We start from the raw sequence: 23,469 nt of genomic DNA on the forward strand, positions 1-23,469 counted from the left end.
CTAAAATCACATATTTTGCCTATTGTTTTTTTACTCATCTTTTGGGTGTTTTTGGATCTGCACTTTAAATTGAATTCTGTTACTTGTTACACTATAATTTCTTTACTTTTTTCCATTTTAATTTAATTTAACATATTAACTACTCACATCATTTGGTTGTTTTAGTCTCAGTGTCTTATCTAAAGGAGTGTGAATTAGTGAATGGGATGAGAGATTCCCTTATCCTCGTTGTAAATTACCTTCAGTGTGAAATGTGCAATTCAAAGTAGGTTAGTTAAGTTTTCTTATCTAATCCTAACCTGAGGAAGAAAGGTGGGAAAAATGCAAAACATTTAATTAGACAACATTTGGTCCATTACACTAACATGCTGCTTGATAAAAGATTGATTCAAATTGAGGTTTGGAGATTTTTCAGCACTTTTCTGTTGGCAGATATTGCTTGACCACAGATTGATTTCTTAAGTCAATTTAGTTAATACTATAAATGGAGTTAAAACAAAGGCCTTTACTTGAAGGAATGAATTGTTGCAAATGTCGAGTTCCCCTTTCAAGTTTGATAATATTTGGTGGTTTGGAAAAATGTTATTTGTTAAGCTTCTGTGCTGGAAACACCGTGGCCGGAGGCATCATGTTTTCGGGTTGTCCGTCCGTCCATCTGTCCCATTCTCATGAATGTGATATCTCAGCAGAACTCCTTAAGGGAATTTCTTCAAATTTGGCACAAACGTCCACTTGGACTCAAGGATGAACTGATTAGAATTTGGTGGTCAAAGGTCAAGGTCACTATGACCATACAAAACAGGTTTTTGGCCATACCTCAAGAATTCAGACACTGATTATGATGTGCTGTGAGGCTTTTGTCATTAGTCCATATACACCACCAGAAAAAAGTTAGAGGACACCCACATTCCAGTTTTTATTGAAATTTAAACAGTCCAGTGAATTGTACAAAGGTATCCAGTAAACTTCCAGAGGTAAAACAAAAGTTTAGGTTACCAAAACTGAAAAGTAATGTAAATTTCAGTCACAAAAAAAGCCCTCTTTCAGGGATCAACAACTCAGCTTTTCTGCAGCAATGAATGTAAATTAAGCCTTGAAAGTTGATGCAAACAATTCCTACAGGTCTCCCAACTTTTGCTGATTACTTACAATCCCTCTGTCTGTATAAAAGCATGGAGGAGGAAGCGTGATGGTCTGGGGCTCTTTTGCTGGATCCAGAGTTAACGACTTGTGCAGAGTGATTGGCACACTGGACCAAAAGGTCTGCCACAGCATTTTGCAGAGCCATGCAATACTCACTGGTGTACAACTAGTTGGTCAGGGGTTCATCCTACAGCTAGAAAAAAACCCAAAACATACATGCAGGCTATGTCAGAACATATAACATATGTATAGACAGAAGGCTGAAAGTAAACCAACGTGCAAGTGCAACACATTTGTGGGAACTTCTGCAACAGTAGTCAACAGTGTGCTGTTATCTCTGCAAAAGGTGGTTACTTTGATGAGTTAAATATTTAGATTTTGTTAAACAAAAAGATGCCATGATTTCTTTATTATTTAATCTCCAATTGTTTACATTGAGACATTAAACTCTACATTTCAATAAAAACTAGAAAAATTGAGTTGTTCCAAAATGTTTGACCAATATGATATGAGGATAAAACATCACTCATTGGCTGATGCACTTTCAGTCAGACAGCGAAACATTAAACCATTAAATAGCAGTTAAAGTAATATTTTGGACATTAGAATCTTGACAGCACTGCCAAGAATAAGATTTGCTGATGGATTGTGACTATAAGCTGCTGCTTATCTGTCAGCATCAGAGCATCCAGTCTGTGTATCTCTGTCTAGTGTCACGTATAATATAACTGACTGCAGAAAGATGGAAGTTTTTGATTCCTTCAGACATCATAAAGATCATTTTGATCCATTATATATTTATCTGATAGTTAAAACTCATACCATACCATCAGAATGAACATATTGAAGAAGAACATTGAATTTATGACATGAAAGTTCATGAAAAGATGATTGCTATACTAAAGCCATCTTTACTGAGCATTAAGAGTAGGAGTTAACTTGGTGTGATGGATTTCTGGATGTGGTGTGATAAGGCTCTGTTTTGCTGGGCTGCTATGTAGTTTTCTGACGCTACATTAGTCTATAAAGGCAGATGTTAGAAACAATAGAGCATCTACTTGCATGTAGTCAGGGGTTAAAGTGGGATTTGGCAGGTGAGGAAACCCTAAGATCCAACGGGGAACAATTACTTACCTCAAAATGACTCTCAAATTGATTTGTCCTGTGAGCACCAGTGGACTTTGCAGACAGGCTAAGTGATCAGCTGACCTTCTTTTAAGCACCCATTTCTTGACATATTTTTCTGGATCCCACTGGTCTAAAGGAGGCCCAACCAAAGAAATGAACATCAGTGGTGAGACCTTGTTGATTTGTAGTTGTGTCTGTTGTGACGTTATTATATTGTTCATTTCAGAGAATCCTCTTTCACAGTCAGCACTGCTAACAGACAAGACAAAACATAGACAAGCAAAATAAACATTTCATTAAAATTTAACTAAAAACAACTAACACAAAATAACATTGCACTATGAAATAAACACAAGTGCATATTTACTTGACAAGCAGCATCAGGTCCATTGATCCAGATCTCCTGATGATGTCACAGAGTTATAGACATATCCATTTGCTGTAACCACACAGAAGCTTTCAGTTCAGATCAGGCTGGGTCTCTTGTGACTGTAAAGAAAATATGCACAACCCAGTGAGATTACTGGCACTCATCAGCACAGATCAGCTGTGGAAAAAACATGATGCTAAATTGAAACTATGTACTCAACCAGTGTTATCGTCATCCTGGAGCCATCAGACTTGGAGGATTAGAGGCCCAAATGAAGGCCATTACTGAGGGTCAGAGGTGATGATGAGATGCCTGAGCAGGTGTCTGCTGTCTCTGTAGATCTAGCTGCAGCTACTTTATCCTGCTGTCTGTGACTCTGCTTTTACCAAGGAAAAAATACAACACATAAAATACATTAATACATTCACAAACATATCAATCTGTCCTGCTGCTCCACATGCTGCCTCATAGTTCAGCAGCTGAATGGACCTGAACTGCACTGATTTCAGACAGACAAAAGCAGAACTAAAGAAATCTGGATTTACTGAACCTGCAGCTGTTATCAGAAGACAGGAGGCAGACAAGATTAGGGGGTAGGGTGTACGCATGAGAGAAATGAAATGAAAATAACACATTTCAGTGTAAAAGGTCAATAATTTAGCTAAATCTCAGTGTGCATGTGTGTTCTTGTGTCATTATGAGTCTGGAAAGATTCCAGATCAATTTCTGACAGCTCAGACAACAAGATGCAGAATTCCCACGCAAGTCATTTATATAACTCACACTTCAAATATTACTGAGTTACATTGTGCACACCTGTGTCTACTGTTTATCAGACAAAGCCTGGCGTGGCTTTGTTTATCTGAATTAGTTTATCTGTCTGACTACATCAGAGACAATAATGCTACATTGGTTTACTTTCAATCACAAATACAGGAGACAGCAGTACGTTCATTTGTTGTTGTTCGTTATTGTTATTACCAATTAATATGACCAATGTAATCGCGGGAAGAGATTATCAATAACGTTACAAAACAAAAATTCAGAGATAAAACAACATTGTTTCTTACCAACCATCTGGTTCCACTACGGAGAAACAGCTGAATGAACGTCAGGAAACTTGCTGAAGGCCAGTAGATGAATATCAGCTCGAACAACGTTTCATTCACCACAAACATAAAGAGACATGAATATCTCATATTTCAGATACACTTTATAGTCATAAACTTTGAATCGCTGCTTCTGCAGTCTTCACTTTCCGCAACAAGCAGAAATACGGACAGCACCACTCTGCCATTGCAACAAACAGGTCAGAGGTGGCATTACACCAGAGGGTTTAACTGGGTGCTCATGTTGTGCCTCTTCACACCATGCACCCTGGTCTACAGGCTGCAGCCAGACCCTTCTCCATGAAAAATGAACTCCCTTGACATTATTATGTATGAAACTGCCAATCAGATTTATTTACTTATTAATCGTAGGGGCTAGAACGCAGTTTTGGATTGTTCCAGCCCACTTTAACCTCTGCGTGAAGTGTCAGGCATCAAACTTCAGCACTTCTCACAACAAGTTGTCCAAAACCTCATTTGTATTGCACATATCTAAATAATGATTATTATAATATGTATCATACTTCTTTGATACTTATTTAGTTTTTAGATGGTGAGAGCAACACCAGCCTCCACAGTAAGAGAGCACAGGGTGAGTTTTGTTTTTTATTACAGCTTTAACAGCTGGCTTCTCTGACCTCAGGGGCAAAGTGTCGCTCAGTGTAATGAAGTGTGTCAGGGAAGCCAATTCATTCCAGTCTCCACCAATGCATCAGTTGCATAAAAAGCGCATTATGTAAACAACTTCTAAAGCTTCACCTCTTCTGGTTCTATTTGTCATAGTAAATTTTAAACACATAATTTAATTTTGTGTTGTGAGAGAGTGTGTTCCATAATTTATTTTACAAGTTATAGAAATAACCTCAATCTTATGCTACTATAGCTCCCTAGGAAGCAGGACAAAATTGTATTACTACTGCAAAACATCCTTATGTGCTTTTGCCTTTGTGCCTTCATGCAAATAAGATAATACAAAATTGTATGATTATCCTACAGTTCATTGCTAATTTAAAAAAAGAAAAACTTTAATCCTACTAAGACTGAGCTTTTTCTTTTTTGTTTAGATGTCTGTTTACTTTCATAATTCTGTTCTTCTGTTTTTCTTTCTTTCTATCCTTCATTCATTATTTTGTTCTTTTCTGACTGTTGCTGACTTAAACTATGCTCTCTGACAATGCTAAAGGGTAGTATAATGCCTTAGCTTTTTTATCTGAAAATGATTTAAAAAAAATAGACGCAGTGCATATCAAGGCCACAAAATTTCATCTCTCCCACTAAAAAAGAAACTTCTTGATGGCAAACTCTTGTTTTGCCGTCAAGGACAGTACAGCCCCTTGTGCATTGTAGGCATTCTTCTAAAACCAACCAGAATGCTCAGATATCAAATGAAACTTTCATACACAAACTGTTTACTGTTGTCTTTTGTGCTGCATTTAAACGACACTGACTGAATCAGCAGTTGTGGGTTGAGCTCCTGCGGTGAATCGAAAGATGTGGTTTTATTCCATTTCATTTTTACATTTGACCATGACCAACACAACCCAGGTTCATGTTCTCTTCTCTGTTTGTTTTTTAAACTAACCATGTCTTTAAATAGACACCATTCAGCAAAATGGCTCTAAATTGAATAAGTCAGTCATGCCATGCTTTGTTTTAAATCTGGAACAACATGCCCATCTACTGTCTACCCTGTCAGCCCATATACCCGGCTCGCCCATACTTGCTCAAACACTTTCGTAAGGTCCTGAAAAGACCTAAAATACAAGATGAGTAACCTCTTACTGTTCAGGTACTAGATGGCTATCATTTTAGAGATTAAAGTTGACTTAAACCCTGTACATTCACTTGAAACCAATCAGAGCTTAAATTACAAAAACTGCCTTAAGCGTTGTTGTACTGCTAACATATATTTCTACAGATGGCAATATCACTCAGTCGGTTTTTCCCCAAATTGACTTATCTCAACTATTTGATGGATTGTTATGAAATTTAGTAGAGACATTCATGGTTCCCAAAGGATGAATCTTGCTGACCTTGGTGATCCCCTGACTTTTCTTCTAACCCTACCATGAGTTTTTCATTTGTGGGTTTGAGTGAAATGTCCCAGCTGCCAGATGGATTGCTGGAAAATTTGGCACACACATTCATGTCCAACTGAGGATGAATTGTAATCACTTTGGTAATCCCAGATATTTCATGTAGTACAATCATCAGGTCCAAATTTCATTTTGTCAAATACCTCTGTTCATCACCAAATACTTTGCTGCAGCCTTAGCTTCTTCATGCTAATTAGCAAATGTTAGCATACCTGTTTAAAATCTGCATTTGTGAGCATGTTAGCATTTAGCTCAAAGTTCCTCTGTGCATTAGTTGCTGAGCTGCTAACACTCTTAGTCTTGTTTCATAGGTTTGTGATATGTTATCTGTATGCCTTTGTAAAAGCCATTAAATGTTTGCTTACACAGTACCCACAGCTGTGTGCATGGAAATGGAAGCCAGTTATTGATTTTGTGTGGGAGAGTGGACAGTGGGTAGACTATCTTCAAACAAAACCTTCTGTAAAATTGCCTTGTCATTTTATCATAACAAGGACACCATAAAAGGAGTGTGAGGCATGATTATAGGAAATCTTAAAGAAGGGTTGATTTTCTTGAACGTCACTAGGTTCCTTGGCAGTCCTGTGTGAGTTAACGTGCACTTAGTAATGACTGTGGAGCAGCTACATCTGTCTCTGCCATCCCTGTGGTGACTGGCTTTCTGTTAGACGAGGAGAGAATTAGGCTGGGATTAGGTGTGAGATTGATTAAACTGTTTTGGATCCCATGTAGGAGGTGGTTCCTAATGTAGAAAATGCATTTATAGCACAGGCAGGGTCTGAACATAGACAAACACAAAGGATATCTCCTGCAGAGTTTGTAGCAAGTCTGAAATACATAATTGGCCTCATGCAAGAAGCACTCCTAAGAACAGTTTAATTCTTTAAAGCACGTACGAGTGATTTAAGAACATTTGTGGCATGCATCAGTTTTCTCATACTTAAAATTTTCTCTTAGGTACTAACGAAATTTACGAGTGTTCAAGGCCTGTCGCCATCTCTGCCTTTCTTCACAGGGGAGAAACAATTGTTTGACTTACAATTATAATGCACTAATCTGAATTAATTTGGAGTTTAAACATGATACCGAAATGAACAAAAAATTAAATATATAACTAAAACAAACTTAATGCAAAATTAATATTCTCTTCACCATATTTTCATCATCATGGCTGCCAATTTACTGAAAGATTTTTTTTTTTGATTTGATAAATTTTATGATTTTTATTGGCATATTATCCTCTACATTTCAGTAGTTTTTGGAAACTTCTCTCACTCCGACAGCTGCCTCTGTGTCTCTGTCCAGTATCATCATCTCTTACAGCAGTGTAACATCACCTGTAAACTATAATATTCTCTCCTCTAATTTCTCTGTGACTACCACATCCCTTGACCGCCTCCCATCATGAACCACTTTACTTTAGAAAGACGTTTTTTAGCATCTAACTTACTGTCAAAGCATTCCCTCTTTATTCCTGTCACAGTGCAGAGCTGTCCTGATGACATGTCATTCGTAGCTGGATTCGTATTTTCTAATTGTTTCGGGTCCCCTACTATCGACACTCCTAAATTTGATCACATCTCATGAACGCACACTTCCTCATGAACAGGTGACATTCATAAGGCTGAAATAAGTGATTTACAACAAATTCAGGCAGTTAAGAGAGTTTGTTGAATCCCAATGAGTATGTTGTTGAATTTTCTTATTTTCCTCTTATTGATTTGTGCAAGGGCAGATAAAAGAGTAAAATAAGAAAACATTCATGCATGACGCCCAATGTGAGGGTTAGGGTGGGTGACAGATCTGAGGAAATGAAACAAGCCTTTTGAGAGCAGTGAGCACTGCAATGTGTAATGACTTGCTCTTTCACATGCTTCTTATTGTGTTACTTTACTTCATCTCAATTACTGCTACATTTAGGCCATAAGGTCTGTAACACTGCCAACTAACTTGTCAGGTAATTTCACCGGAAGTTAATGTACAGGTGACCTTCTATTAATTGGCTTTCCATAAGAATAGAGAGAAGGAGAAGATCAAAGTAATATAAAGGAAAGGTGTGTATATATATAGATTTTTTTTATATTTTTTTTTACAGTTTCTCTGTTTCTCTATTATTCACCAGGAACCATTGGGAAAATGTTAATCACTGTGATAGCAGGAAAGAAGGGATAGAAGGCATAGATATTGCTCCATTATCCTCCTCATTAACAAATGTTGATTACCAGTTGGAAATGAAGGAATAAATACTGCATGACCACACAGAAGGCACTCAACCTTTAAAAACCTAATTTGCATGGTACTGTGTTGTTCAACAATCAGGTGACAAAAGTAGTTGGGCAAAATGTCTCTGGACAATTTACTGAATTTAAACAGATTTTAGCAACCCTAAAACGTGACCGAATTTTAAATTTAAACTGCCATACCCCCAAATTTTTCCAACAGCCAAGTGCAAGGCTGGTTCTTCTGTTTTTCATTGCTTCCTGACCTTGCATTATTACCAGTTTTTACTATATATTTATATATTTGTTTTTATCATCTTTCATGTTTCATTCGGGTTTTACTTCTCTCTGCTAAGCACACAGCAGTGTATCATCCCAAAAGCATGTCAGCCAAACTTCAGCAGGGCAATTAATTGTATTCCTTTCTTGGACCAAAACTTGCATAGTATGCTAGTAAGCCAAAAATGCAATCACTGTACAGTATCTTTGAGAACAGGCCTGGACTGAGAGAATAATTCAGTCCAGGATTGTATCTCCAGCACAGCCTGCTCTGCACATTCAGATCACACTGCCCATATTGGAACCACCATACTTTTGTTCAGTTTTGATGGGCTGCAATATATTCATGCCTACCAAATTAAAATAGTACATAGCTGTTTTCTAAAACTTTTAAATGAACCATGGTGAATTGACAGTAATAAATGGAGACTTCCGGTGTCCAGATGGCGCATAAAAGTTTACGACAAAGTTCTGAAGCTCAACAGTGTTCATTTTCATTTGAATAGGCTCAACAGAAACACAAGTAAATGTTTAAAAATCATTCCCCCTTTTCAATTAAGCAGAAAACAAATTTGTTATCACTGCAACAGCAGAGATTCTACTCATTTTCACTGATTTATCTTACTAAAAACATTTTTCAGTTTTGTTAACACTCTGACAGAGAGAAGCTTATTCACTGCAATGGTCATTTTTGAGGCCGTATGTAGTTGTGGTTTTGTATTGGACTGAATTATACTCAAAGATGGTTTCTAATTGGGCAACTAATGATTATTTTAATTATCATTTAATCTTGTGATCTGTATCATTTTGATGTTTTACTCTAGCCTCACTCCCGTGGTTACCCAGCTGGTCACCCTACTATGAATGGCCAGTCTGGACCTGCCTTTCATAACACTATAAGCAATTCAGTGCTGTGACAGATCACTTTTGACACACTGTCAGGGTGTTTGGCATAGTGTAAGAACATGATACATTTTTTTTCACCTCATGTTTCTCTTCTGCAAGGTATTGGGTTTGTCTATGTCCACAGCCCTGTAAGACATACTGTACACAGGTACAGACAAAGACACAGACTCACTGTGTAAACAAACACACGCGCCCATGTTTTTTGGTATGTAAATGAAAAAATCTGATCATAGATAAGAACTGAAGATTATTTGAAAAAGCACAATTCATTAATTTTCATGTATTGCAAGAATAAATATTTTGCATCTTTTCTCAAGTCTCCTAAAATGCGGCTACATAGCTTCCAGGGAACATTTTGTCACTTTTGTATTGGGATCATTATTTGTGTTTTTGATTGAAAATGTGTGTTTATTTTGGCCATTAAAAAGGCTGATAAAAACAGAGATTAAAAAAAACATCAATACTACATAAATTCAACCTGAAATTGAATTTTACAAAACACCATTTGCAGCACAAACCCTCAATAGTTTAACGGTTAATTTTTGTTACTTACTTAAAAAGACTGATGCGAAATCAACGGCTAATTTCTCTCTTTTGCTTCATTTTTCTTGTCACTTTTGTTATGGAAAGCACTTTCTAAGCTTTGTCTGTTGCCATGAAGTCTTCATTTGGTGTTAACTGCACTGATCACTGTCTTTTTGAAATACAAAAACACAATGTTTAGATGGCAATAAAAACCAAAAAGTGAAAATTAGTTTAAACTGATCTTTTTTAAAACTCTGGGTATGTTTTTGTGGAAATTGGCAAAAACCAAAAGTAGTGCGCCTTAACTCTGTACTTGTTAGAGTAAGGAATGGATATAAGTATGGATTGCCATATCAGAAATCCTGATTGTTGTATGTCTGTGGATATATATGATATATTTTGTTGTCATTTTATTCAGTTATTATAAAATAATAATATAAAATCATATTCACCTCAAAATATTGTTTTAAGATTAGAGTGTAGCTCAGCAGTCAGTGTTAAGAGCGTGGATTGAAACTGAAGTGGTAATTTTTCTGTTTTTGCTGTCTTTCTGTTTCTCTCTAATTGCTCTTGTGACAGTGCATAACACACACAGTGCCTGATACATTTTTGATTTGCAAAAAATATATATAACATATAATAAGCTGATGTTATTGTTGCAAGAATAACAGTGATTGCTTTAACAGAATCATCTCAAATTTGGGTAAACACAGGCTTGTAGCGTAGCCATTTCCCAGGCTTTTCCGCTTGGATTGCAACACAGCTTGACAGCTCAGTAAAAACCTCTGAGCCCTTTGATCATGATATGCTCATTTCTGCATCGCTCCAATCCAAGAGGGAGTCCTGCTTTAGTAACAACTCGAGTAAGATAGAGCTGAAAAGGATGTTAGAGCAACTTCATGGGGTATTTCTTGGTCTCTCCTGATTTATCTTTCCTGTCCTCTTTTAAACAGATACATACTGTTAAGCAGAAGATAGCTACAGTAAGAGACAAAGAGAAATCAAGAGTAGTGAGGAACATACCAGTCAGAGTTTGAGAACGGGATATGAGGAGGGCAGAGAAGGGTTAAGTTTTGATATCTAAAACTTTCAGAAGCAGATTTTTGTTCAGAAATGAGGCTCGGGTGAACACGTCCAGAAATCAGACCTTTAATTCCACGTTAATCCTCTTTTCTTCAGCCATGTCCATGGCTGACATGGTTGCCCCGTGGAAAAGCCTGCTATGGGTTTGGAGCGCTGGCTTTGAAGTCCGATGTTTTCTACTGGAGTCCTAGAGTAGTTATCGCATGGTGGCTTTCCCTTGGCTCTTCATGGATTAAAAACGCTGTTTGTTTGCCGCAGCATGTTTCTCTTATTGCCCAAAACTCTGACATTTGGGAGATACATGGCTTTCACCCAACAGCAAATTTATACTACTACTACAAATTCTTCCTCTGATCAGTTCTCTAGATTTCCAATATGAACAAAAGTCTGTTTTGTTTAAATGTTTGTGTAGGTTCATTTTCGATGCAAGGAGTACCTACACACTAAATCAAAGCTCCCTTTAATTGGTGCAACATTTCAACCATCTACAGGTCTTCCTCAGGCCAAAAATTTACATACTTGAGACTCCACATCAGTCAGCAGAGTTAATGAGGCCTCTTGGATGAGTTTTACAGAATAATTCTGCAGACTTTTTTTTTTTTCTTTTTGATGTAATGTATGTTTGAATAAATATACACAAAAATGTTACTGTGCTATAGCATTTTTGGCAGTATGGAGATCAAAAGGTTTCAAGGGTGAAATTTTTGGTAGTTCGTGTATATTATCCAGTCATTCGTTCACTCCAATAAATAATTACTACCTTGCTTAATCATCACAAATTTACCAAAGTTTTACCCATTGTACTCTCTGGGATTTGTATAATTGAGAACCAAAAAAATATAAAATCAGAGTCTAGGTTTAGTGTCTAGTCAATATCATCATATATTACTGAAGATGAATATTGCATACACACAATATTGCAGCCATATTAATTGCAATGGACCAGTTATGGCACAGGAGGGAAGAAACTTAAATTAAATTGTTTGTGAACTAAAGGAGAGATTATTAAGAGGCTGAGCTTCTGCCCACTGTATTCAAAGAAACACCACCAAGGGTAAACATTTCAATTTAGAGGCAAACAAATAAAGTGGTGTGTGTATGCGTGTGTTCAGAAGGGATTTTTTCAGAGAGTGCTGCAGTAAAAGTTTGGCAACATTTCAAAAAGAATAATGATTTAATTTCATGTTTTGTTCTGCCCTTTGAACATGAGAGTATCCAGTGGCAACTGAGAGTATTTATGTTAAAAATAATAAATTGCAATACAACAATTGCAGGAAAAATCGAAAACTGCATCTTATTCTTTATGATTTGCTTCATATGGTACATAGTCATATTGCTATTTCAGTTTGCCCCAAGGTGTAGACTGAGAAACAGGAACAATCAGTGGCATTTTGCAGTGGAAAAAAATGTTGGAGTAATAATTACTTTTGACAGAGGCATGACCAGAAAATTGCATGATTTTACAAGTTGACATAATGCTTCATATCCCCCCTGAAATAATAATATTTTGACTCTTCTATAACATAACAGGACACTACAGGACTACATAAAATATGGCAATAAGACTGTCAAAACAAAAGCTGTTTGCAGGCTGAAGAATAGCAACAGGAGGAGGAGGGAGGTATCATTTGCCAGGGAACACATATTTTAAGTAAATGCAGGAAGGAGAGAAGAAGATGACTGGAGGAAGAGAGGGAATAGGGGTAGACCATGGATATATAAAGAGAACTGGATACAGTGTCAGAGGCGGGACCCCATTCATTCCTATGGAAGTTGCTCAGTGGCGCATGAAGCCAAAAAATTTCAACTTCCAGGTATGAAATTTCCGAGATCATTGGGCCCATAGAGCAAGCACACTAGTGACCTTCACCTTCACTGGCCGAGCCGGCTACTTCCAGTTTAGCCCTCCAGCTAACTAGAATGGGGATAAAACAATTCAATTGTGCGGCTCTTCTAGACTTTCAAAATGTGATCGCACTGAACAGATCAAATTCTGATAGTGAGACAAGTCATTTCGCAGGGGTTGTGATGCTCAAAAAAAAATTATCCACTGATTAACAGACGTCTTTTTCACAATGTAGGTCTGTGGAAAAAAGTCATTACGTGACGTTGTAATTACATGGTTTGGCCACTGTTAAATTAGCTTCACAGCCCAGCGCTGTTTCTGGGGGCTTGGGGTAGACACCCACATGAGTAAAGGCAATTAAGTATGTCACTATTCACAGGATTTAACAGTTCAGAAGCAGTGAGTTTTGCACCAAGCCTTTGATTCACCATAAAATCCAGCCACGACCATTAGCAAAATGACCTAATGGAATCGCAATCCAACTTTACCACACTGTCTAGATAACTCCTGCTGTTTTCATGTTTGGTAATCCTCTCAGAAAAATGCTTCAGATCCTAAAAAACCTGCTCTTGACAAGATGCCATCCCCTCCAAAAACACAAGCAGGAAGCAAAATAGCGCCTTCTTGGGCAAGCTAACAGTTAACCATTTTTTCCTGGAGAATTATTTTTGCCTGCGGTTTGGTTTATAACAATATCCTGCAGCTGGTGGGCACCGAAGCATTTAATCTCACACTTTTTTTGTTTTCTAGAAGATAATCCACTTCATTCATGATGGCAGCTACTTTACAGGAGAAATATAACTTCTGCTAATAAGCCAATGACGACAAGTTACTCGGCAAAAATAGCCAATCAAATAGCAGCAGGGCAACAGGCAATCAGGCCCACTTCACATCAAGTTTATGCCGCCTGCTTTTATTGCCAAAGGTTTTGGGCATGCATATTGTTGTTTTCTCAAACTCAAAGCATTTGATGTTGTGAGTGTGGGGCTATCCCCACATAGTGGCTTCAGGAGTCAAACTCAGTTGAAAACACCCTTTTAAAACTACTGTATCAAGCCACTGACCTCAAATTTTAGAATAATAATAAATAACAGCAGATGAGCATTTTATGTCATTCATTAATACAGAATAATAAGTAATTAATTTCTAAATTACCACTGAAACCGCTTTTTTCTGCATGAGCCCCACCTGCCCTAAAATGTTGCTTCACTGCTGAGACCAGGTCAAAGGCTTTCTTAGTAGCATAACTTCCAGTTCTGGCCCTGAGCAGCTAAAAATTACGTGCAGTTGCCTTTCCATACCACCTCAAATAACAACCACACACCCCTACAGTATCAGGGTTTCCGCCAGTGTATTGCAAGCCCGGCAGTCCACCGGGCCTAAGTTGACCCGGTGTCGGGCCTAAGCATGTGTGTTTACAGCAGAGAACAGGAGGGAGGACAGACGTTTCAATTCGCTACTCTGAGCCGAGACTCTGCTGCTGCTATAGACGGTCACAGAGCAGTTTAAGTTTATAATTATTGTGTCCGTCATCTGACTAAGTATTGACAACATGCTTAGTATTTTACAAATTGGAGTTTTTTTTATTTGATTAATGTGGACGCTGATACACGAAAATGAACTAAATGGGTTTTAACTATTTAAAAAAAAGCAAAGCAACGGTGAGGCCGGTGGGCAAGTAATGTAATCAGTGTATGCCCGAAGGCCGTATAACACTGGTAACACCCTTACACACAGTAACACGTTTAACTCAGCACCCCACCCAGTCCTAACAAGTTTCCTGGTGGAAACCCTGGGTACGATATTGTGGGAGTCTGTGTGTGTCTTGTGCAGCTGTATATACATTTGAGCCAGCTTGCTTTTCTGAGCCCCCTGTTCTCCATACTAAAGCACTAGAGCACAAGAGGATCATTAAACCTCCAGAGATGCAACAGGGGAAAACCCACCCATCCACATACACACATACACATTCATTGTGGATGCAGAAAAAGGTCTGGATTCAGCAATTTTGCCTAACCTTTTTTTAAGAATGGGCTGCTGCTCCCACTGTGACAGCTGGGATTGGTGTGCTTGTTGTGAACCCTCTGCTGCACATCACCTTTGATTTGTGTGTGCAAGGCAGGCTTCTTTTAAGCGGTTTCCTGTATAGTGAACACACAGACACACAGAGCTCTGGGGACAGCAACACCTGCCTGCATATTCATATACTGTAAACCCCAGGAAATAGAAAGACAGGAGTGCTTGTTGTGTTTTGTCACGCTTAAGATCAGGAGCAAAGAATGAAACCCGCCTTGAAGCCCTTGGAACAAAGCCTGGAAATAGAGAGTTCATGTGCAGGTCTTGAAAGTACAGGATGTTTACCCAGAATTCTGATTAAATGCTATGGGAATTAAGTACTGTATAACATAGCACCTGCCTAAAGTGTTATCCCTTTTGTCTGTCTGTTTGCGGTTTCCTCTGCTCTCATCCTCTTTCTCATTCTTTCTCTTCTTCCAGACATCCGTGGTTTGCAAACCTTTATGGACCAGGCTTCTCGTCTAGGTCTGGATGTGTCGTTGCAGAGGGTAGACCGGAATGTCAGCCGAGTCTTTACTGACCTTTTCAACACGATGCGGACTGAGGAGCTCAACAGATACCGGGACACCCTACGGCGGGCTGTGTTGCTCATGAGCCCTCGAGGTGCACAGGTGTTCATCCACCAGGTAGGCTACGTTGGCTACATCACTGAGATGTTTCTTCATCAAGGAATCAAAAACACAGGTGGAGAGGCGGTCAAAGAGCCAGACAGAAAACAAGCATTTATTCAGTAATGATGATGATGACGACCCACAGACAGAAACGTCTGCAATACCTAATCTGACAGTTAATCAAACATTATATTGCCTCAGCTGTAGAGAATGAAAAACATAATAGAATAATTCAGTAATAAGAGATAGATTGTCCAGTTCCAACGGAAACTTGCCACTAAGACCACACAAGTGATCATTCCCTTGTTAAAAACTGATGAAACAAAATGTAACTGTCTATCTGAACCTGTATAGAGTTTTGACTAAACCCAAAGCAGATGGCAGAGATCACACCGAGATATGTGTTGCCTTCGATATTGAGTTGGCCAGAAAAGGACCTCATATCAGGTCCCAATATTCTACATCAAATGTTACAAATATATCTTTGGACAGCAGAAAGAGTATTTCTACAGTAAAACATTCAGTCCTCACTGTGTTGCCAACAAAGGGAGTTTGTTTACTGTGCAGATCAGCAGCATTACATATAACCCCAGGCAGAGTTCAAACAAAGTCAACTGTGAGGGTTTGCATCTTTTTAGCTCGTATTGTGCTAACTTGGAAGCTATTACTATCCTTTCCTCTATTTGCTCCTACCACATCATGTTTGCTAATTAGTCGATGGAAGCAGGAGAATGAATAAGAGTTAAGGCATCCAACACTCCACTTGAGCTCACATTTATTCCTCTTTCATCTCACCTTGCTTAGCTCATTAGTTAATCAGCTGCCCTCTCTTCAAAACAGTTCATAATAAATGAACTGCAGTGACCACAAATTATCTAAATACCAGTAAACTAGTAATAATTTAAATACGTGTAACAAACAACACACTTCTCTGTGCTCTCTTGACTCAGGGCAGCCAGAGGTGAAGGTTTCCCTTTAATCATCTGTAAGAGTTCTACTCATGATTACCAGTCAAACCATGTTGAATAATTATGCACTGAAGTGCTTTGGCATGTTTGAAGAACAGACTTGTGTGGCATTGGCAGTGTTGCAGACAGTGAACAATATTGTAATATAAAAGCAAGCTGAGTGGCTCACCCTGCCTACTAAACATGTCACAGTCTGATACTTCAACCTCTGCTCTTTTGGCAAGGACTGTGAACACTGATCATTTTCCAACTCAAATGAAAAATGTGGACCTCAAATATAGGGCAATAGACAAAGGGTTTTGGAAATATATGGTTGTAGATTAAAAAAATATATATGCCAGTAACACACACCATTTAACAGTAACAAAGCTCCTGTCTGTGTAATTTACATTTTGCAATATTGACTCTTTCAATTTATGTATTTTTGTTCACCAGAGGGCTATCACAAATTCATGATACTTGGTTAGTTGATCAGCTTTCTAGGCAGCATGTAGCAACATCTTTGCTACTCAGCTCCTGCCAAAGCAAAATGTAATTCAAAAAGGTCACGACTGCAGGGTCAGATGACCACAGAGGTTGACTTTAGAATTAACAGTGCAGAGCATGAGGCGTCTGTGATGTGAGTGGAAGAAGCCTGGAAAATACAACAACCTGAATATGGAATATGGAAGGAAATGCAGAGAATGAAAAGAATGGGCGTCTTTTGTTATGTTAGGTTGTTATATTTTATTGAGCCTGATGTTTTATTTGTGTTTTATGTCATTTCAATTTGCTCATACTCAGGATAGAGAGAAGGCATTTTCTTTTTGTGAAGAACTTTTCACATTTCTTTTAATGTCATTTTCCATGAAGGAAAGACTAAAGTTATGACATTTCTATGGGCCACAATAAAGATACTTATCTATCTTACTTAGTGAAAATGAGTTATGACATATATGACCATATTTCATCTTTTTATTGCATTTGGAGCTTACTTGCATCTAAAGATCACTGCAGGATGAGAGAGAATCCTTCTGAGACACATGACAGTACTATACTGTCATCCTGTCCATAAATGAATTATTGTCTTGGAACCTTAAGAAAACCATATACAGTATACATGTGATGTGTTCCTATGTCTCAAAAAGGCTACTCTTCGTGGACTTCAGCTCATCTCTGCATATCCCCAGTGTCATGTGCTGATTTAATCTTCCTATCTATTGAAAGGAAATTGTGTAGAAAAAAGCCTTAATAACTAAGAGTAAGTCAAAAACCTCACTTGCATTCCAATTAGCTCCTTGTAAATGCTTCACTATTAATTTAAAAGTGAAGCACTTATAGACAAATAAATCAGCTCACAGGTTGTGAATACACCAAGGCTTTCAAGTTTCATTAATGACATACTGCTTTGATCTTTTTCCTGTACTCCAATGAATACTGTTTTAGTGCAAACACACACATGTACACACTCACTGCTGCAACATCTTTTCTTCTCATATGATTGCATTTAATCTCGCCAATTATATCCTTTATCATCCCTTATACAATTAACATGAGGTGTCTTGGGGACTGGGAAATAAGCACAGCTTCACGTTCAGCACAGCTCCCAAATGCTCCTGTGAATATGTTAATGTATTAGAAGTGGTGGAGATTTGTTAATTCATCAAAGCTTCATTAATACCTTGGTAACTGTTGTCACAGAGCTTACCCACTCCCCACCAGAGATATCAGGGGTAGAAAATGTAAATATGTTAATATCTGGATGGAGAATGATGATGATGCCTTGGAGAGTTAAGTACTCGTGAATTGTTTCAGCATGAGAGAAAAAAGTAAAGTTGCCATGGTGACTAGAAGTCGACAGAATGTTTGATCAAAAACCTTTTTTTTCATGATGGTAAATGTGGTTGATTACTGAGATTAATGGTATTTCATGTTTTGATGATTTGTGCATGCCGCGACAAAATGCATTAAAGCAGTGTTGAGTATTGTTAGTGAAACTGTGTGAAGCTGATTATCTGTAGCTGGGCAGCGGTACTGTTTACCACAGAAACCTGCTCTGTTTCCTGCTCTTTTCTGACTCTGTCGTCTTTGTGTTATGGAGTTGTTTGGCTCTGTTCTCTTCCTCTCTTCTGCCCCGCTCTGCTCTGTTCTCATTTGTTTCCTATACCTACAAACTCAGATGAAGGTGCGGGAAAAAGGGATTGGGAAAAAGAGAAGCACCTTTGTCAGACTGACAGTTTGTCAAAGGATTTATATAACTAGACCCTCATATTCATAAATTTAATTTCAAGCTCTTAATCTACCTGGCTAGCATTAAAGGACATACAAGCATTAGCAAAATCATCCTAAATCACATATCCTATTCTATTCCATGCTGCTTTTCTATTCTGATGATGCCCTACTTCCCCGAGTAACATATTCTGTCATAAGTCAGTCGTCCAGTCTCCTCTCAGGCATCTCTCATACTTTAAACAAGATGCACATGTCATTGACAGTGTCTGTGGTTTTATGCTGAAATTCTGGACTCTTGTTTTTTTCCCATCCAGACAGTTGCCATCTCATCTCTCTTTCACTTTGGCCATGAGAGGATGTAGCATCCTCTGTCAGCTCGGTCCTGCCTCCTTCCTGACACTCAACCCCTCTCTGTTCCCTTCATGTGAGGGAACTTCACTTGAGTCATGCAAGCCTTTTAGAGGGCCATAGAGTGGAATTTTAAGCTTTCAGATGCCCCATATCTACAGTGTGTCCTTGGGTTGTATTGGTGAGCATTTGCTAAATCACTTTACATAAAATGATGCACATTTAGGTACAAAAATCTGACACATTTTATGAGTTACCAAAGTCACTCTCCAATTAATTGTCAATGGAGCAGCTCCAAGCTATATATCTTTAAGACACCCAAATTAGATTTTTGGCTCTCTTGGGTTCTGGCTTTGGGAGATAGTTATTCATTTTTACCAACATTGATTAAAATGCTTTAAGCAATTGGAATACCTGTACTGAATGTGAATTCTGAAAATGAATATAACACCTTCACAATAAGACTAATACGTGTTAACATCAAATATATAATACAAATATATATTTAGAATGTGAGCAAGTCTCATGGGTTTTGGGAGTATTTTGATCTATATCAGCTTTTGTAAAGTAACAAAAGTGAAATGTTTCTCAATCCTCGGTCACTATCGCGTCCCTTCTCTCTGTGCTTGCGGGACAGTGGCCTCCTATAGGTGTTGATGTGAGGGGAAACAGAATGGGTGGTGTCAGTTGGCATGCCAGCTCTGCAGACTAGTTGATGGATGGAACAGGGTGGTTGGATGAGGTCTGCCTCCTGTGCAACGGCTACGCCGTGCTGCAAGAGTGACAAGCACTGCTGCCTGGTGCCAGGGAATGTAAGGGAGGGAGAAAGAAATACTGCACAGGGTGGCAGGGGGGTAAAGAGAGGAAGACACAAAAAGAGGAGAGCTACAAAGGAAGAAAGAGAAATAAAGTACAGTGAGAGATGGATGTAGGGAGGAAAGGTCAAAGATGAGAGAGAAATGGGGAGCTAAAAGGGGGCTTCGCCAACATAATAAAGCACCTCTGTATGAAACAGTAATAGGTAAAATATAATGGAAGAGATGGCAGCTAAGTGAGAAAAAAAGAGTTGAGTGCTGGGAGATTGAAATGGAGTATGGTTTCTGATAGGCACAACCTACTTAAGAAGGGGGATTTTATAACCAGTGGAAAAGGATGGCCATTGTGTTCAGAGATAATTAAGGAATGTATTTTGACAGATGAGAGTGCTTTAATCTGTACCCTGTGAAAGTGTGAATTCTACCCAGGTTGCACATCTAATGCGGAAAAGATGAAAACTTGTTTAGAAGTTTATGATACATGTCTGCCACTGTGACAGTTAAAAGGACCTTCCACTCATCACAAGAATAAATTTAGCTGGAAGGAGGTACATTTCCTTTCCCTGAAAAATTCAGTAAAGACTAGATTGTACCCTGTTACCATTGCTCATTTAAAACTTGAATGAAAACTTGCTTCCAGAACTAACTGCAAGATCATCTGATGACATTTTAAAATGCTGAAATATTGCACAGGAAAGCTCATAATTGTTAGTTTGGTAAGGTGACCTGAATTTTTCTACTTAACACTCATTATTATCATTTTTTAACACTGTTGGATGATCCATCCATCCATTTTCCACCGCTTATCCGGAACAGGTCACAGTGGCATCACACTGAGTAAAGAAACCCAGACATCCTTCACCTCGGCAATGCCCTCCAGCTCCTCCTAGGGGATCCCAAGGCGTTCCCAGGCCAGAAGAGATATGTAGTCCCTCCAGCATGTTCTGGGTGTGCATGTGGGTCTGAGTCTAACTGGACGTGCCTGGAACACCTCCAATGATCGGTGTCCAGGAGGCATCCTGACCAGGTGCTCGAACCACCTCAGCCGGCTCCTTTTGATGCTCTACTCCGAGCTTCCCCTGGATGTCTGAGCTCCTGACCCTATCTCTAAGGCTGACCACAGACACCCTCCAGAGGAAACTGATTTCGGCCACTTGTATCCGCGATCTCATTCTTTTAGTCACTACACTAAATGGCAAGATTATTTTATTGACCAGCCCTAGGCACAACACATACACACATGTTGTCCTAGGTCACTTTTGGGGACATTATATGGATTTTATAGACATTAATTTCCTGGAGACTTACCCTAACCCTAACCTTAACCAGAGACCCAAAAATCAGCTTTTTCCATAGGTATTTTGACAATGTCTCTCTCAAATTCTTTTAAATAATGGCTGTGATATTCACCAAAGAGTCCTAGTGCAGAGTGCCCTGCTTATTCACAAGTTATGTTTATGCAGGGGGGGTAGGTGTCAGAACCGGTATCTCAAGTGTGCCGCATGCAGGATATACTTATATACTACTTGTTTTTGAGAGTGAATATTATCATTACTCAGTTTTGTCAGAAAACCTCAGATTGAAGTGCAGATAAATATAAGACTCATTTTTTCTGTATATTGACTTTTTCATCCTGAATAAAATAAAGGTTTAAAATACACAGTCAGTGGTTTCATTGAGGCTCCATGCCTTCTGCCAAAGACATAGATGACCTTCATCTGCTAGACTGGCGGTAGTCAATTACTGCAGTTTCCGTCTTGAATATCTTGCTTTTTTTCAATCCACCACTTCATGGACCATCTCTGCTCACTGAAGAGACTTGTTTTAACATCCTAATATTTCCTTCAAAGAGAATGAGCTCATATAAATGCCATCACCAAGCAAGTACCGTATACTGTAGCTGTCTGTGTAAACTTCCAAGGTCTTTGCTATTCATCTTAACTGTGGCATGAAAACATGCTTTCATTTTCTTGCCCTGCCCAGAACTAACATTAGCTTAAGTTCAACAAATCTTGCTTGATGGTAGAAAATGATTAAAACCCCTAAATAATTCTCTTTATCTCTCTGTTTTATCCACTCACTTTTTAATTTTACTTCTGTCTGACCCCAACTCGACATCCAACAATGAAACCATGACTTTGCTTTCCTTCTTTTCTCAATGCCTTACAAAAGCACAGAAGGACTTTGAGAACATGTCTGTGTACCTATTTGACTGTATGGCAGACAAGGTTGCAGTGTTTAAAACAGATTCACTTGTCAAGACTTGACACTGTGAATCGCTGATTAAAAATGGACCCTTATGACATTTGAGAGTGAGATGTAATAAACACATTTGCCCTTGCTGGGAACTGTGTTTTGATGCCAAGGACTCTTTCGTCTTATTGTCACGAATTCTTCTGGATGGTGATTTAAAAGCAGTCGGAGTTGATATGCTATTACAGGGTGCTTTGGAAAAAAAACAGTGATTATGGCTTTTTTTTTTTTGCTTGGGGAATTCAGTGCTGTTGATATCACAGTTTGTGGGGCATAACTAGGGCAGGCCAATATGGCTAACAATGTTATCACAATATATTTTTTATATTGATAGATGTCGATAATTATCACAATATATATTCAATAATAATAACAATGCTCAATTTACAGCTTTAAGAGTCTCCTTAGGACAGAACCCTGAAGAAACCAGATGGCTAATTTATAATATACAATTATTTATTATCAGAACGAATTGGCCTGGCGTTATCTCTGACCCTCCCCCACGTCCCCAGCCATGCTGGTGTTTGGTCAGGAACTTGCCGGCCTCCTGAATTATTAGGGCCTGAGCCCCAAAGGGGCGAAGACCGTCTTGTATCTGTTCTGTTCTTTCTTTCTTCTTTCTTTATTAATCCGCCACTTCAACCCTAAATTTGACCCCCTAAACATGCTCAAAAACTCACCAAATTTGGCACCCACATCAGGTCTGGTGAAAAATTTGATAAAATGTAAAAAGTATCCCCCAAAGTGCCAAAATGTGAAGCCCTTCAACTGCGCCGTGGCCTGACGTGCGCAAGGGCCCAAAGGCCCGTTCAGCGCTGCTTGCAGCTTTAATTATTATTATTATCATTATAGTGGGTTTATTTTCCATCTTATGTTACATGGGTGCTGAGGTCAGTGGTTGGTAGGTTTATGGTGTTATTAAACCCCACAGCACCACTACAGGTGTTTTTTTTGTCTGGGGCAGCTTTGGGTTGCACCCTACACAGATAAGATGCACAGTGAGGTTAAACCCATTGGAAGATGTTCTGGGGTAAGCTGAAAGAGGCTTATTTTGGTTAATCAAGACTGGTGGTGAGTCTGTGTCACCACCGCGCCAATTATGTACACATGGCTAAATACCCTCTGAGTTTTCGCTTATTAATTCTCAAATTATCACCACTGAAATACACATTCTATGTGTTGTATTTTCACTTTATTTTATCTTATGTTTAGTAATATTATCTGGTGGGTTTTATTTTCCATCTTATGTACATTTACATGCTTTTATGTCTTTTTTGATGTGAACCATGTAATTTTGTTGTAAAGCACTTTGAGCTGCATTTTTTGTATGAAAGGTACTATACAAATAAAGTTATTATTATTATTATTACTTCACACAGGTGGTCATTCTGAGTTGTTGTGAGTGGGATGAGCCGGAAACATGCATCAACCACATGCATTTGTTTGTGTGCTGTACAATTGACTGTTTGTGTAGTGTTTTTGT

At 38.6% G+C, this 23,469-nt stretch overlaps 1 protein-coding gene and 1 long non-coding RNA gene across 3 annotated transcripts in view; one reads left to right on the top strand and one right to left on the bottom strand.

The window, feature by feature from the left end:
- Positions 1-23,469, top strand: part of grid1a (glutamate receptor, ionotropic, delta 1a) — a 261,978-nt gene that overhangs the window by 162,790 nt on the left and 75,719 nt on the right. Inside the window, exon 5 of the mRNA XM_042433678.1 lies at positions 15,201-15,406. Within this exon, the coding sequence (XP_042289612.1) occupies positions 15,201-15,406 (206 nt within the window). The remainder of the gene's footprint in view (positions 1-15,200; positions 15,407-23,469) is intronic.
- On the bottom strand, positions 892-3,025 carry LOC121911812. 2 transcript variants are annotated; one of them, XR_006099954.1, is made up of 4 exons: positions 2,862-3,025; positions 2,639-2,760; positions 2,278-2,520; positions 892-1,336 (listed from the first exon to the last, which is right to left on the bottom strand). It is a non-coding gene; the product is annotated as an uncharacterized LOC121911812 (long non-coding RNA). The 2 variants fall into 2 exon arrangements; XR_006099953.1 differs by having other exon boundaries at positions 2,278-2,523.

The sequence above is a fragment of the Thunnus maccoyii genome, chromosome 14 (assembly GCF_910596095.1).
Source record: "Thunnus maccoyii chromosome 14, fThuMac1.1, whole genome shotgun sequence".
Taxonomy (NCBI): Eukaryota; Metazoa; Chordata; class Actinopteri; order Scombriformes; family Scombridae; genus Thunnus; species Thunnus maccoyii.